Genomic DNA, 16,665 nt, shown 5'->3' on the forward strand with positions numbered 1-16,665 from the left:
GAGGATTCAAGTTCTTGTGTTTTTGTTTCTTGTTTTGTTAATTGACTAATAAATCTTGGCAGACGCTTTTCAGCCTTGGACGCTCTCCAGTCTCTTCTGTTAGAATAGGGGTTTGCCTTACTACAAGGCCGGAAGAGGGCTGGTTCAGAACAGGAACTATGCTTTAATATTTTTGTGCTCAGGGGAGGGGAATCCAGATTTCTGCTTTAACCAAGTATTGCCGATGTTATGTTGCTCTATTAAAGACTTTCAAGCTAAACAATGCCTCAGAGTTCTTTGGAGAGTTTGTCTGTCGGAAGCTTGACACCATGCATGGTTCGGTTTCCAGATCCCTCCCATCTTGGTGGCCATTCTTTGAACTTACTGCAGTTGGTCATTGTCATTTCTGAACAGTGACATCAGAATAAGGCCCAGTATTCAAACTGGAGCCTGAGCAGAGCTAAGTAGAGAACCCCATGTCCTGTTAATGTTTCCCAGGATAGCATTGGCCCTTTCAGCAGCTGTCTTGCGATGCTGGCCATCCACAATAGAAGTGAAAGTGTTCAGAAGAAACAGAGAAGGGGTGTTCTGTACCAGCCTGCTACCGGCCCTGCAGAAAAGGCAGGGACAACCCCTTTACAAACGGCAAGAGGCTGGAATGACGCCTGCCAAATTTATAGCTACAAAAACAAACAAGACACGAACCAAGAAACAGGAGCTTTAAGAAACACGAACTATCCAAGCGGTTGCCTTCAGCAAACCAGCCCTCCCCACACATTCCCCTTATATAGAGTTCAAGGCGTGGCTTCTCTCTGCCTCCTTCCGAGAAGCCCCATTGCCTTCCTCTGTTTACTCCTAATTGACTGCCTCCTGCGTCGGGCGTCCTTGAACAGGGCCAGCTGTGGGTCATCTTCATCCATGCTGTCAGGCTCACACAGCTGGGTCTCCGTGGTGACCAAGTGGGAGGGGCCTGGCTGAGGGCTCTCATCAGCAAGATGTTCAACCCCCTCAGCAAGGTCTTCAACACCCCCCTCCTCCTCCTCTGAGTCGTCCGACCCAACTGCCGAACCCACAGGCTGACCCTGAATCACAACAAGGGGTTCTACATAATTGGAACTCAGAAATAGTTTTCAGTTCCTTGCAAACAGGTTCTCAACACTCAGGGGAGAAAAGAGAGCCTGAAGGAGGGAAGCCCTTGAATGCAACCGTGGTCTTCAAGAACAGTCATGGTTAGCTGGTGATCCATGACTGTAAAGAACTGAAACAAAGGTTCATGACCCAGGGACCTCTTAAGGAATACGGGAACAAAGCAACCACCTCTTTTGTTTGCTTTATTATTGTAATATCAACAACAGTGATGGTACCATAAGAGGACTAAAGAGAAAGAAAGAGTCTTACGTTAGTGTTGAAAGAATGTGAGGAGAGAGCATGAAGGCATTTAGTTGTTTGAACACCTGGGAAAGCAAAGGCAAGTCTATTGTAAGAGCTGTGGGCATTTTGTTTAATCTCTTAATTTTTGTATTTTGTCTTTTAACATGTATTGCCCTGTTCACCACCCTGAGTCCTTCGGGAGAAGGGCGGTATATAAATAAAATTAATAATAATAATAATAAAGGCGCAGGAATGGAGTCCCTATACCAGGGGTAGGCAACCTTGGCTCTTTTATGACTCGTGGACTTCAACTCCCAGAATTCCTGAGCCAGTCACGCTGGCTCAGGAATTCTGGGAGTTGAAGTTCACGAGTCATAAAAGACCCAAGGTTGCCTACCCCTGCCCTATACTCTGGGAGATGGGTCAGCCAGCAAAGCTGCTTTTGTCCAGATGGGAGGGCAAGAAACAGGGCATCGCTCATCAGGTGCTGCTGTGGCCAGAGTCCAGACCAAGCACCAAACCAGCCCCTTGCCAACCCTCTGCTATCCATCTGGGATCTTAAGTTGGCATAAGAAACTGCACCAAGTGAGACACACAGATTGTCCACAAATCTACCTGTTTTGGGTAAAGTATTATAAAACCATATATTGCCATTCTGGGCCAGGCAGAAGATGCCTGTAGAGCAGGGGTGTCAAACTCAATTTCATTGAAGGCCGCATCAACATTGCGGTTGCCCTCAAGGGGCCGGGTGGGTATGGCCAGGGTGGGCGTGGCCTACTGGGTGGGCGTGGCTAGAGTGCATATGGCCTACTGGGTGGGGATGGCCAGCTCTACATCGTTCGCATCAAGGGTGCCTATGTGGGCAGGAGTGGGACAGATCTGAGGGTCTCTGGCAGAAGGAGGGTCTCTGGGCCAGAGCCAAGGCAGTGGGGGCCGTTCCCTCACTGTTTCCAGGATGGCTTTGTGGGCCACATGAAACCACTTCGCGGGCTGGATCTGGCCCCCGGGCCTTGTGTTTGACATGTCTGCTGTAGAGGCCATGATGCCAGTGAAACTGTGCAGTTAGACTACCGCAACACACTCTCCATGGTACTGCTTTTGAAGATGATCCAGAAGCTGCAGTTAGTCCAAATGATGATGCCAAGGTTAAGCTGTCTAGCAACAGGGTGGCAGCCATTGCACCCACAGCCATAATTTTCAGGCCATATTTAAATTGTTGGTGTTAACCCATCAACTCCCCCTTCACGGCCACCCTTTCCAACTGGAATCAGTTCCTCCTGTCTTTCACCCATCAAAGTCTGGGGGCAGTGGAGACTTGGAGGCAGTCTTCTCGCTGTGGACAACCTATGGCATGAGGTTCACTTGACCCAAGTTTTCTGACCTTTTGTATAGGCAGCTCAAATTATCATGTCCTGACAGATGTTTTGGTGCTTGCTGCTCTGGATCACCTTTTAAACCCTCTCTCTCTCTCTCTCTCTCTCTCTCTCTCTCTCTCTCTCTCTCTCTCTGTGTGTGTGTGTGTGTATTATTGTGCTGTTTGAAATTGTTCTGCTGGCAGCAAGATCTGACTGCTGGCACAGGAATACAAGCTAATTTGAGGGCTGATCCACCTGGAGCTCCATTTCCATCTGTCCTGTTTGCCATCGTTCGCTCCCTAGAGACTAAAATGGACGATCTGAAAGTTGAGCTGGCCACGAACAAGGATATATTGGAGGTGGTGACCCTTTGAGAGCTGTATGAGACGAAATTTCATTTTGACGTATGTTGATTGGTGTACATTCAAAGTGACAATAAAATTATTATTACTATTATTATTACTACTACTACAAATAATAATTCATTTGGGCAATAGTTTAATGCTATGAATTAAATATTGTGTTGTGGGTGTCTTGGCATATATTTTTTGGTTAATGTGCTTGTGTATTTTATTCACACTGCTATAAACCACTTTGGGTTGTCTCCACTGGATGCTCAATCATATGTAACATAGATAAATACATTAAGATGACATTGATAAAAAAATATCCTCTCTAGTTTCTTTTGTTTGGAAAAAAAAACCCACTCTGGACACAGGCTCTCAACCATTCAGTAGCAAGCACACTATTTATTTAAATTAGTTTTACAAATTTCACTTGATTGGCGAAAGACGTGTGGATGTACTGAGAATCATTAAAAAATAGTAGCTGCTATCAATCAAATTCTATTATATTTGGAACAACTTTTTTTAAATTAAAACCCTTTTCTTCCTTTTGCAGTCTATAGACACATTTTAACGTCTGAAGAGCAGGATTTCGTTTTAAGGAATTGTTTGGAAGTCATGAACATGGTTGCTAGCTTGATGAGAAAGGTAGATTTTTTAATATTAATTGCCATTAAGACAGTTTCCTATTCAGGAAAACTTACCAAGGCAGTAATGAGGCAGAAAATGACACTTTTCCCCAACGTGAATGCTAGGAACTTTTTCACACATGCATGTATGTCAGCTGCAACATGATTTGCAAATATGAATGACTGCTGATTAAGCACCACGTATGTACTATTTTCAAATACCACTTTAAAGTTAAAATTGTACACTTTTAAGTACAATGGAGATCTGTAAATAACCTTTCCATCAGCAGGACTCAAGTGCATCATGCTTAATTTCTCTTACTACTTTCACTGTAACTCAATTTTTTTGTGTATCCATTATGGCAGCTTGGCATGAGGTCAGTTCCTATGGTCAGCTGTCTGATGCTTAGTAATATCCTAATTTGCTTTTACAAGTGCCCGAGATGAGTTTCTCTCCTCCTTTGTAGTGGTTGGGCCCCAAAACCACGTATCTATCTTATTAGTGGCAGTATTCTCCGCTCTTTAGTCCTGCTCTTTCTGAAATAGGTCAGCTCCAACTTATCAGGGTTCGGCTCTTTGTGCATTCAACCTCTGGCTATGACACCATGAGATAAGAATAAAAACACCCCCCAAACCCATCCTTCCTTAATTCCTGGAAAGGGGAACCACGTAAATGAAAAGAGTAGTTCAGAAGTTAACCCAGGCAGCTGTGAAACCCTCGTGCTCTTTTGCAATCCAATTCAATCCAATCAAGAGAATTGGATTTCCTCTCCTAGTCCATCCGGTCCTCACATATCATTGGCGTTCTTTGCATTCCTGCTCAACCATTTCGAGAAGGGTAAACCAGAATCTCCCAGCCACCGAGACCTGACAAGAGGGGACTTCATGACTTACTCTGACTCTTCTACAAGTCCCAACACAATTGTCTTCTCCTCTGAGAGAAGGTTCACACTGCAACGGCTGCACAACAAGAGGGCCTCTCTGAAAACTGGCCATGTCTGAGACAGGCAGGGCAAACAAGGAGGGGACGTCCTTCTCCAGCAGGCTTGATGGTGCCATCATTGCTTGCATATGAGGGACTAGATACATATAGGCATGTAGTCACCTGAGCTAGTCCCAATTCATCACTCACCAGTGACTGCTGTACTTGAATGCTACAAGCTGTCTACTTCTGTCCTAAATTATCACACTGGGATTTTGAGGAAGTCGTCTATGTTCTATTCTACACCAGGAGCACCCATTGGAAGAATAACTGGCAACTGACCTCCTGCTTCTTCTACTTAGCCCTGGTTGGCTGACTCCTGCAGGAAAGGAGAATTCTGAGGAAATCCAAACTGGAAAATCCAAACTGGAAAAACACTGGGAAAGAAGGCAATCATGGAAGGCAAATAACATCCCCAGGAGGAGGGGGCACTTATGAAGGACATTGAGGGAGATTGAATGTCAGGCAGTATCTCAGGCTTGTTATCCTTTGTGGTTCAGTTCAACCTGGATATAAAACCTAAGCATCATCACCACCCACAGCTCAGCCTGGTCACAATGGACCTCAATGTGACTTTATGAACTTAGCCCAAACAGATGCAACCTGACCACAAAGTGGCACCACCATTTCCCCATTTCTCATCCACATTTCTCTGGGGTGAGGTCATCCTCTTTATCTGACTTGGAAGAGTAGGCAAAGAGGCCGGTGGACTCGTAAAGCACAACTCCTTCAGACCACGCTTTGTCTGTTCACATCCATATTGTACCCCGGAGATCCAGAGCAGTGTTGGCCAAAATCAATGAAAATTCCATCTGAATCGGAATCAATGGATTCTAAAATCTGGTCCACTATGTTCTCAGGGCTGGCTGTGGGAGCAATGGCGAGCAAGTCCGAATCCCGGCCTAAATCAAATGCCCTGGCCGGGTTGTCTATGGGATAGAAGAGTCCTTTGGGTTGATCAGACACACATTGCACTGAACCAGCCGAAATCCTCTCCTGTTCTCCGGACAGTGGGATCTTCATGGTAAGCATGGAGCTCTTGGACCCATTGTCTGTGATGGTCGTGAGATTGGAGTAGCCCGGCATCTCGGCGCAGGAGGTCATTTCAGAAACCGAGTGTCGTCGGATGCTCGAGTTGTTGGCAGTCGCACCTTCCGTCTCATACTCGGCTACGGGAGTCAACAAAGGATTGTTGTAACTTTTGGATCTCACCACCGGATTCTTAGCAAGAATATCCCCCGATTTAGAGCGCCGAAAGAAGCGTTTTTCTGTTAACAAACACAGAGAACAATTAACATTTTCACACTGTCCCCATCATGACAAACAACCCACCATAAAAGGTCTGTGCCCAGGTATCTGGATGGTGACATCAAATCAGCATGTGAACCTCCTTTTCTGACACTTGTATTTTTTGTTTCCTGGCCATTCAACTCCTCTGTGTTTGCTTGTATGACTGTGTCTCTTGGGCATGAAACAAAAGAGCCTAACTCAGGGGTAGGCAACCTTGGCTCTTTTATGACTCGTGGACTTCAACTCCCACAATGCCTGAGCCAGCATGGCTCAGCTTGGAAACCTCTCCCTTTCCCCTCAGCATGGCTGGCTCAGGAATTCTGGGAGTTGAAGTCCACGAGTCATAAAAGAGCCAAGGTTGCCTACCCCTGGCCTAACTGAAAGGAAGTCTCCTGTTACCTTTGCTTCCCAGGATCTCTGTAGATCAGTCCTGTCTACATTCCAAACATGTTCAGTCTTAAACTTTTGGCCTCTGCAAATAGAAGCGTGGTGTTACTGTTTATTCGAGCAGGAATCACTGACTTCGTTATTCCAGTTGTATATTTTATCCTATTCTGCCACGAAGGAAGACATCATTTGGGTAGTTTCCTCTCTACAGAAGAAACTCGTGGTGTACGTCCACACCGTCTTAGCTTCAGGAATTTTTTTAGGTTGGCCACTAGATGGCACTAGCTTAATACGGTACTTTTCCTGGAACTAAGTTAAATCTTTGGCAGGTGAGATGTTTGCAAAAGGATGCGACAACAGACTATGCAGCCAAGGATTTAATGGAGAGGCATTTTGGCTTTCTTGTCTTTTACTTTCTCCCTTGTAGCCTCTTTTTCTCCCTACCTCATACACGAGAGGTTTCTACAAGTGTGTAGGTTTGCGTATGTCTTATCTCCTTTGAGAATCCATCAGAAAGAAGATAAAATTACCCCAGGAAAGAGATGGGCATTCATTTATTAATTCCCACCCACCCACCCCTCTTTTATTCCATACCCCCTCCTCCTGTTCTTTCCTCAAACAACAGCCCTGTGAGATAGGTTGATCTAAAATGGAGCGACTAACAGGGAAATTTTGTGGCTGCTGCTGATTAGAATCTGAGTTTCTCTACTCTTAGTCCACACTTTCTCTGACACACTGATTCCTGGACTCAGAGGGAAAGATTGACCCAAAGCCACCAAGGAGCCTTGATGCCTAAGTGGGGGTGAGAACTTCAGTCTTCCTGCTCCTAGTTCCAACACCTTTACCTCTGGCTTTTGGGCTGGGAGAGAGAGGCAGACAGACCCTGGATCAAAGTCACACAGAAATTTTACATGGCTGAAAAAGGACTGGACCCAGATCTCCTTGCTCCTAATCCAGGGGTAGGCAACCTTGGCTCTTTTGTGACTCGTGGACTTCAACTCCCAGAATTCCTGAGCCAGCCATGCTGAGGGGGAAAGGTTTCCAAGCTGAGCCATGCTGCCTCAGGAATTCTGGGAGTTGAAGTCCACGAGTCATAAAAGAGCCAAGGTTGCCTACCCTAGGCCTAGGCTGCTTTATGACTTGTGGACTTCAACTCCCAGAATTCCTGAGCCAGCCATGCTGAGGGGGAAAGGAGAGGTTTCCAAGCTGAGCCATGCTGCCTCAGGAATTCTGGGAGTTGAAGTCCACGAGTCATAAAAGAGCCAAGGTTGCCTACCCCTGTCCTAATCCAACACTTTCACCACTGTGGAGTATCCCTCTTCCACTTGGAAAGCCTACTTGGTCAGTTCTACAGTCCGTGCCCTTCCTGAACAGATCTCCATTTGAGGCACTGCAGTGTGATTTTCCACATGCTTCACAACTTTGAAAGGTAAAGAAGCAAGTGCGTGGGATCAGGAAGTAGGTTTCAGAGTAGTTTCCGATATACGTTGAGTATCTGATAAGAAATCTACTAACTCTTGAAGCTGGTTGACCTCAGGAGACGACATGGATTAAGAATAGGGTGTCATATATGCAGGCTGTCGGATTATTATTATATAGAATTAATAAATTACTTTCTGTTACACTGGGCTGTTTAATTTTCATGGTACTTAATTTTCAGCTGTAGAGAAATCTACCCCTGGTGGCTGGGAGTCACACCAATAAAGAAGATAGGCCAAGCTCTAGAAGTATTACCTAAAATGCAGGAAGAGTGAGCGAGAGCGCCATCACTGGAGTACAAACCGTACGTCCCCAGGTAAGGGGAAACAACCTTCTGTAAGAGAGTTTCCAACTTCAAATAATCTTCAGTAACTCCTTTCGATTCATGAACACCCTGAAAAACCAAAAGGAGAACATTGCTTCATTATTTTTTTTAAATGAAGTATAACCTGTTGGATTGAATTGAATGGGAAGTGCAGGGCTGGAATTAGATTAACTTGGACCAGGAGCTCTTTGCTAGAAGAGACGATAACTAGCTGGTTTACCCCCATCTATGTTCATCCACCAGGAAGGAATCTGCTTAACCTGGAGATAGAAAACATCTGTATCAACCTTCCTAACTAGAAGGTTACTCTGGCTCGCCTTAAGAAACCTCCAGGATATCTGTCCAGATGGTTAGATCACTGCCCATCAACCTACCCAGTTATCACTTAATGGCTGGCGAATAGTCCCCAAGTCTTTGCTCGCGGTAGGCACCTAACCTGTTTCTCCTTCAATTTATCTTCTTCCTTGATTAGTTTCTTTTGCCGGGTTGGCCAATTCATGGTCTTGCACGGGGGGTCTTCAAACTTGGCCCTTTTATGACTTGTGGACTTCAACTCCCAGAATTCCTCAGCCAGCGTGGCACGCTGGCTGAGGAATTCTGGAAGTTGAAGTCCACAAGTCATAAAAGGGCCAAGTTTGAAGACCCCGGGTCTTGCACAAACTCAACAGATGGGGCTGATTCAATAAGCAGATGATCCATGTTGTGCAAATGCAGCCAGAGACACAGCAGGCTGACAATACGATATAGATGGTGTTCTTGGACAGCAAAGGAAAAAAATTATGTCCACCTTGAGTGTCTTGTGGGATAAAAAAGAGGCAGACACTCTTGTTGTCCTGAATTCTCATATTTGGATCTAAATTTGCAAGAAGAGGCAGAGCCACAGATTTGTAAGTGATTAACAAGCTGCAGTGGGAACTAATTGAGCAGCAAATTAAAATAGCAACTTCAGGAGTGACACAACACAGGGGGGTGTCATGCAGCTGGCATCTTGATTATTATTTTTTTTCCTCCTACTAGGACATCCCTGTTAGTAGAAGGTCCTCTGAACAAAAGAGCAGGAAATTTTCAAGCTGCCTGAAAAAGAGCCAAGGCTGACAAATGCCAGAGATTTAACAGAATCCTGCTTTCATTTCCAGGCCATCTCCTTCTTCCGCCATTTCCTTTTTGTAACCTCTGATCGGAACAGGGGAGGACAGGATCGTTAAAAAAAAAGAAAAAAGCAGGGCGCAGGAAGGGCTGAGTTACAGCAGCCCAGAGCCAATCTGAAGAGGACTGAGATGAAAAGTGGAAGGAGGAGCGGACGTGGCACCGATCCAATTAAAACAATCCAATGGGATGAATTTTTTGCTCCTCTATCCAGAGGGACTGCTGTCAGAGAGAGCAATTTAAGTGCAAGTACGGCAAGTCACGGGTCAGAAATATTCCCTGCAGGATGCTGCACCAAGCTTAAGAGTTAATTACTGTTTTGTCTTCACTGAGCAGGACAAAGCAGAGAGGGGTCCGCTCAGAATGACTCCCACCTTCTGCAGCGAGAGCGTCTTCCCTCTTGCAACTCAAGCAGGAACCGGCCTGGTGACTCTCTTGTGCAGGGGTCTTCAGACTTGGCCACTTTAAGACTTGTGGACTTCAACTCCCAGAATTCCTCAGCCAGCCATGCTGGCTGAGGAATTCTGGGAGTTGAAGTCCACAAGTCTTAAAGCGGCCAAGTTTGGAGACCCCTGCTCTTGTGCTTCTCCAGCCTTAGCACATGCCCTGCATTCTCTGCTCACTCCCCAGAAGGAGAGGCCCTCAAACCAACCTGTGTGTGTGTGTGTGTGTGTGTGTGTGTGTGTGAGTGTCCTCGGAGGGATTAAGAAAGGCCCAGTGGCAGCTGTGACCATGTGAGGGATGCTCCCCTCCCTTTTTTACAGGCATTTTGACATTTTATGACCATCTGAATTTCCCTCACCTGCTTTGGCCCACTTTTCCTTATGGAGCACAAAAGAGAGGAATTTTAAAAAAGCTTTTTCTAATTTTCCTATGACGCTCCGTGGATTTTTAAAAATATTTTTGGTGCTATGATTTGCTTTGTTCTGTTCTATATTGTTCGCTATTGGCACTTTTTATGGGATTGTGGAAAACTCTCCAGCTGAAGAGGCCAAATTTAAATGACATTTTAAAGAAACAATCTTGAAGCAGCGAGTTAAAAGACATGCTATTAAAAAAAACACCCTCTCCACATACTTCACTTTTTTATGGCAGATACCGTATTTGAGGTGAGTTTTCCAAATAAGAAGCAATTTGGTTCTTTCTCTCCCCCCCCGCCCCCACAATGGTTGCAGTTTTCATTCATTAATGTATACAGGAATTGTGTAATAGTTCTGTTTCACTGGAAAAAGTTCTATAAAATATTCTGGGAACCTTTGGCAGCTATACAGTGTGATACAAATTTTAAGTGGCAATAAATGCAATAAAGATAATAAATACCATTAACTTTATTTATTTGTATCCACACGTTTCTTTGGGCCTCCTGGCAAAATTCAACAGCTGTGATTTACAGAAAAGAAGCATCTTACATTATGTTGTCTCAAATAGCTGTGTAATCTGCTTTGGATGCCTCACCCAGTTCCTAGAAGATAATTGAAAAGCTTCCCCAGCCAGGCTGGTGCCTGGAAATCTGAATTTATGAACAACTCAAAGTTCTCCATTCAGGAATGCTATTCCTTGGGGTAGGCATTAATAGGCAGATGGCGAAAGGACTGAAAACCATCAGTCTGATCAGATCTGCTATTTAAGAGGACAAAGACCAAGTAGAATGGATGCCACATTCATGTGTCTTTTGCATCTTCGTTGCAAAAAAAAGGGGGGTTGGAAAGTAAGGCCCTTTTGATATGTCTGTGGAGATTCTCAAGTCATCCAGGTCATGGTTTTCCCAAAGGTGCTTTTTCAAAATGCAAAGTGGACTTTGCTTTTCCTTGAAGACGTTTCGCTTCCATCCAAGAAGCTCCTTCGTGTTCTGACTGAATGGTGGAGGATGGGAGAATTCATATTCCTTGCAGTCCTCTGGTTGTTAGCATTCTTTCTGAGAGTCGCTCAACCAGAGGACTGCAAGGAATACAAATCTGTCCATCCTCCACCATTTAGTCAGAACTAAAGAGGCTTCTTGGATGAGAAGCGAAACATCTTCAAGGAAAAACAAAGTCCACTTTGCCTTTTGAAAAAGCAACTTTGGGGCCCTTTCAATCTATTTATTTATTGTGTGTTGAGTTTTATGTTCCCATCTTATGTTCAGGAGCTCAGAGTGGCATTCATAGAACTTCTTCCCCAGGTTTCTCAATTTCTCTTTGAGAGAAGGGCTGGTCCAAAATTGCCCGTAGAACCTCCATGTTTGCCTCCCCCCACTCCTTTTAGTCCAGCACCTTCACCACTACTCCACATCGCAATGCTCCCTAATAGCTAAATCCAGGAGAACAGGAATACAACTGGACAGACGTTCTCTCCCTCAATCAAGGAAAGCATTAGAAAAGTTATGTTCACTTTCAGTCTGACGTCTTATAAAATATTCTACGGATTCAATTCCACCCAGGAGCATCCATGAAGGAAGTAGAAAAAAGTCAAGATGATTTCCCCCGCCCCCCAACATACAGGTAGCCGTCGACTTAGGACCATAACTGAACTGGCAATTGTGGTCGTAATTCATGAAGGTTGTCAAGCAGGTCAGCATATGACCACATCCAATTTTACAACTGTATTTTTTCAGCTGGTGTTAAACAAACATGGCAGCTCTAAAGTAAACACCGTGTCCGCTAAGTGTCCATTGTTCGACGTTTTTTTTTGTTCGCTTTTTTTGCTAGAGACCGGAAGCAAACACCAGGTTCTAGCAAAGAAAAAAAAAGTTGTAAATTGCAGTCACATGACAGTGACCCTCCAAATGGCCATAAAGGCAGTCTGGTTACTGAGCACCCAGAAATGCTGTCACGTGACTGCAGTGCGTGCGCGTCTTCCCATCACAACTTCAAAACTGGATAATAAGTACCTTTTGGGGGATCTGTTGCAGCTTCAAGTGGTCAGGAAGTGATCAATTGTAAGTCAAGGACCTACTTGCACTCTGCATGTGCACTGCATGTAAAAGAGGGCAGGACTTTGCATCTGTGGGGGCCAGGGCTTTTTTTGTCATAGAACGCCCAGAATGGAGTTCCGGCACCTTTTTGGGATATAACCTTGTAGGGTAGGCAAGACAGGTTGTATGACATGTGTGAGTTCCGGCACCTTTTTCTTTTACAAAAAAAGCACTGGTGGGGGCCATCTTGACTTTTCAACTCTCCTGCTCCATCTACCACTCAAAGCCTACAATTCAGTTAGGTGTGCACCAAGGGTGAGGCAGAAAAATCCATACCTGTAGGATGAGTAACATTTGGACGATTGAAGGCGGAATCCTCGCGCGGGAACGGGACAAAGCATCTTCCAGTTTTATATTGAGAGTTATAATGTTTCTGAAGTGCAACAGGGCCAGTTGACGGACAGGGGGTTCCTTCCCCTGCAGGCAACGAACAAACAAACAAACAATTATTTGTAGAGTCTTGTGGATTTGAAATTCAAAAAGCCTATTCCCTGGTTGCCACTGAGTGAACTAGAGGCTGTTCCATGAACATGTAGTCCAAATAAAAATACAGGTAGTCCTCGAATTGCAACCGTTCATTTAGTGACTGTTCAAAGTTACAATGGCACTGGGGGGAAAAAGTGACTTGTGACCATTTTGCACCATTTTTTTTGTAGCAATCCCAAGATCATGTGATCAAAATTCAGAGGCTTGGCAACTGGTTCATACTTGTGATGGGTACATGTGATCTCCTTTTGTGACTTTTTGACAAGCAAAATCAATGGGGAAGCCAGATTCACTTAACAACCGTGTTTCTAACTGATCAACTTCAGTGATTGACTTAACAACTGTGGCAAGAAAGGTCACAAAACGGGGCAAAACTCACTTAACAAATGTCTCTCTTCACAACAGAAAATTTGGGTTCAATTGTGGTCGTACGTTGAGGACTACCTACACTGGGATTCAGGACTGGTGAACTTTCTATGGCCTAATTTTTTGCTGCAATATTTATAGATTTGAACCGTGCTGATTCTTTTCCTCTGTAATAAATTATATTGGTTTATCTTCCCCTCTTATGGGAATCTCTTATTATTTTGTCTGCTGTCCTTGTAGCCAGCACATTGGACTCTTACAGAATGGACAGCCAAAAAACTGAAAATAATGTAAGAGCTTGAGCAACGAATTCTTAAACAAAAGTAACAGCGTTTAATCTGATGGATATCCCATGTCAGTGTTTCTAAACCTCAGCAACTTTTAAGTCTGTGGACTTCAACTTTCAGCATGCTGGCTGAGGAATTCTGGGAGTTTAAGTCCTCACTGTTTAAAATTGCTGAGGTTGATAAACAAATGTCCCCTTCATCATACATAGCACATTAAAGTTATAACTTTTCAGAATATGTTTCTGAGTTAGGATCGGATGGGAAACCACTGAATAATCCCAGCACTGGAGAATGCTGGACTAGGAAGTTGAAAAAACAAACAAACAAACATACTAGGCAACACATACTGTCACCACAAAACTACACAAATGTGTAGTGAATGAGTCAGACTCGGCTCAAGTTTGTCCTTATGCATCTTGTAATAGTAATTCTAAGGTAAGGTTTTACACTTAGCCTCATAATTGCCCCAGCATTACTCAGGAATTTAAAGAGCCAAAAGAAATTCCTGAGCCGAGGTTTCAGCAAGCAAACTGTTATGTACTGGGCTTTTGGTATCACACCATGTGCGTTGCTGGAGAGCTAACGGCTCTCCAGCAACCCAGACAGGACGTCTCTGGTCCTGCAATTGGTCAACCTCGGGTGGCAAGCATGGGTTCAATCTGATTGGTTGCTACCATAGGGTTTGGCTATATATTGTGGCGGGGTGCGCCCCAAGTCCTAGTACAGTTCCAGCTTGAATAAAAGAATGAGTTTCTCTGTACTCAGCTGTGTGTCTTCATTCCTGCTCACCAGAGCCCATGACTTAACACAATTTTTATTTTGATCAAAATAGAGTTGGATGTCCCCATCTCTCTTCGTGGCTGGTAGAGAGATGAAGGCAACAACCAGGAAAGATGTCTTCCACCTTTTATACCAGGGGTGTTAAACTCAATTTCATTGAGGGCCGCATCAGCATTGCGGTTGCCCTCAGGGGGCCGGGTGGGTATGGCCAGGGTGGGCGTGACCTACTGGGTGGGCGTGGCTAGTGCGTATGGCCTACTGGGTGGGCGTGGCCAGCTCTACAACATTCGCATCAATGGTGCCCATGGGGGCCTGGGCAGGAGTGGGAAAGATCTGAGGGTCTCTGGCAGAAGGAGGGTCTCTGGGCCAGGGCCAAGGCAGTGGGGGCCGTTCCCTCACTGTTTCCAGGATGGCTTCGCGGGCCACATGAAACCACTTCGCGGGCCAGATCCGGCCCCCGGGCCTTGTGTTTGACATGTCTGTTTTATACCTTTCCAGAACAAAGAGATCCGGTCTTGGTACTAGGAACCAAAAGGTACAGAAAAATAATTCCTAGATGATGACTCATATACAACAACCCAGGTTCCACCATAACTCCTTTCCCCCCTCCCCTTGCCATGCTTTTTTCATGTAAGCAATCACCTGTACCTAAAGCATGAAACATTTGCTTTTATATAACTAATTTCCCAATATAAAGCACCTACAAAGCTGCTTGCACGTAAACAAAGATGATGACAAAGTATCACTACTAATATCAATATTACTAACGTCAACCTTAAGCATAATAAAATCCCTTCACTAATCATAAATTACATTGCAAGGCTGGGGTGAAAATGGAGATTAATGTTATGGAAGCACAAGGTTCTATGAAATTTAAGGCAAAAACAGAGCTTCAGATTTAGATTTTTAGATTTAGATTTTATTAGATTTATATACCGCCCTTTCCCGAAGGACTCAGGGCGGTTTACAGGGCATTTTAAAATCACATCAATATAAAATACAAAGTTAAAAGAGAATTAAAAGATTAAATTAAATTAAAAGATTAAATTATCCCTGAAAATAAAACCCCAGTTAAAATTCTCAGCCTGGTTAGGGGGGGGGGGACCCAGAATTTTCCTTTGAGAATAAACTGCTCAAAGAATAGCTTATTCTGTAGAGAAATAGGAAAAAGTTAGTTAAGAACTCTAGTTAATTTTAATTTCTTTTACCGAGTGTGTGTTTTTAGCTCTTCTGTCTCTAGTGATTATTGTCTTTACATTTGTGTCCTAAGTACTGAGTTGCTTCTAAATCAGAGGAGTTTAGCATTATGTTGGGATGTCTTTGGACCATTTCCTCTCCCCAGGCCAATTTTTACTTGGAAGTTCTTCAACAATGCTGTGATTGAAGCAGCCCTATACAGGTAGTCCTCGATGTACGACCACAATTGAGCCCAAAATTTATGTTGCATAGTGAAATACTTGGCAAAGTGAGGTTTGCCCCATTTTACAATCTTTCTTGTCCCCGTTGTTAAGTGAATCATTGCAGTTGTTAAATTAGCAACATGGCTGTTAAGTGGATCTGATTTTCAAACTGACTTTGCTTTTCAGGTCCCAAAAGCTGATCACATGATCCTGGGACCCTGGAATCATCCTAAATATAAACCAATTGCCAAGCATCCAAATTCTGATCACGTTGGCCATGGGAGAGGGGGGGGGTGCTGCTGCAAAAGTCATAAGTGTGAAAAATAGTCATAAGTTACTTTTTTCCTGTGCCGTTGTAATCTTGAATGTTCAGTAAATGAACTGTTTTAAGTTGAGGATTACTACTTTTTGAATTCTTTCGCCACGGATTGCGGTGAGCATGCCTATTCAACATTTAAAAAGAGCGTTTCCCTTTTTTTCCTTTCTCGGTTTTTCAAATCAAAGATTGTTTTTATTTATCTCATGTGAGATAGGTCCATTTCCCCAAGGAGCAAAGGTGTTCCAAATGGGCGAAACACCAAACAGGTCTTTCTTGAATGACACTGGAGCGGTTTTAAAAAGATGCAGGAGGAGACTATATTTACACCAAAGGCCTTTTTGCCTTCTTATCTGACATGCTGTTCAAAGTCGGGAGGAGCCGAGGGAAATAATCCAAACAGCGCAGCAGAGAAGGACATTTTTATTTCAAATGTTTTCTCCTGCATGCTATCTGGACCGGGATGCCTTGCGTACTGTCACTCATGCGCTCGTGACCTCTCGTCTAGACTACTGTAATGCTCTCTACATGGGGCTGCCCTTGAAGACCACTCGGAGGCTCCAACTGGTGCAGAATGCAGCCGCATGAGTTGTGCTGGGAGTCTCCCGATACTCCCATGTTACACCTTTGCTCCGCGAGCTGCATTGGCTGCCGGTTGCCCTCCGGGTGAGATTCAAGGTGTTGGTAATGACTTACAAAGCCCTACATGGCATGGGTCCGGATTACCTACGGCAACACCTGCGGCTGGCGTCAGCTTCCCTCCGTCCATTGCGCTCCCACAGAGAGGGCC

At 44.5% G+C, this 16,665-nt stretch overlaps 1 protein-coding gene across 1 annotated transcript in view; it reads right to left on the reverse strand.

Moving 5' to 3' along the window:
- Positions 1–3,444: 3,444 nt before the first annotated feature.
- Positions 3,445–16,665, reverse strand: part of PRR5 (proline rich 5) — a 45,703-nt gene continuing 32,482 nt past the window's right edge. Inside the window, exons 6-8 of the mRNA XM_081331609.1 lie at positions 12,517–12,657; positions 8,072–8,210; positions 3,445–5,928 (exon numbers count right to left, since the gene is read on the reverse strand). Of these exons, the coding sequence (XP_081187735.1) occupies positions 5,390–5,928; positions 8,072–8,210; positions 12,517–12,657 (819 nt within the window). The 3' untranslated portion in view covers positions 3,445–5,389. The remainder of the gene's footprint in view (positions 5,929–8,071; positions 8,211–12,516; positions 12,658–16,665) is intronic.

The sequence above is a fragment of the Vipera berus genome, assembly GCF_964194415.1.
Source record: "Vipera berus genome assembly, chromosome: 6".
In the NCBI taxonomy this organism is placed as follows: domain Eukaryota; kingdom Metazoa; phylum Chordata; class Lepidosauria; order Squamata; family Viperidae; genus Vipera; species Vipera berus.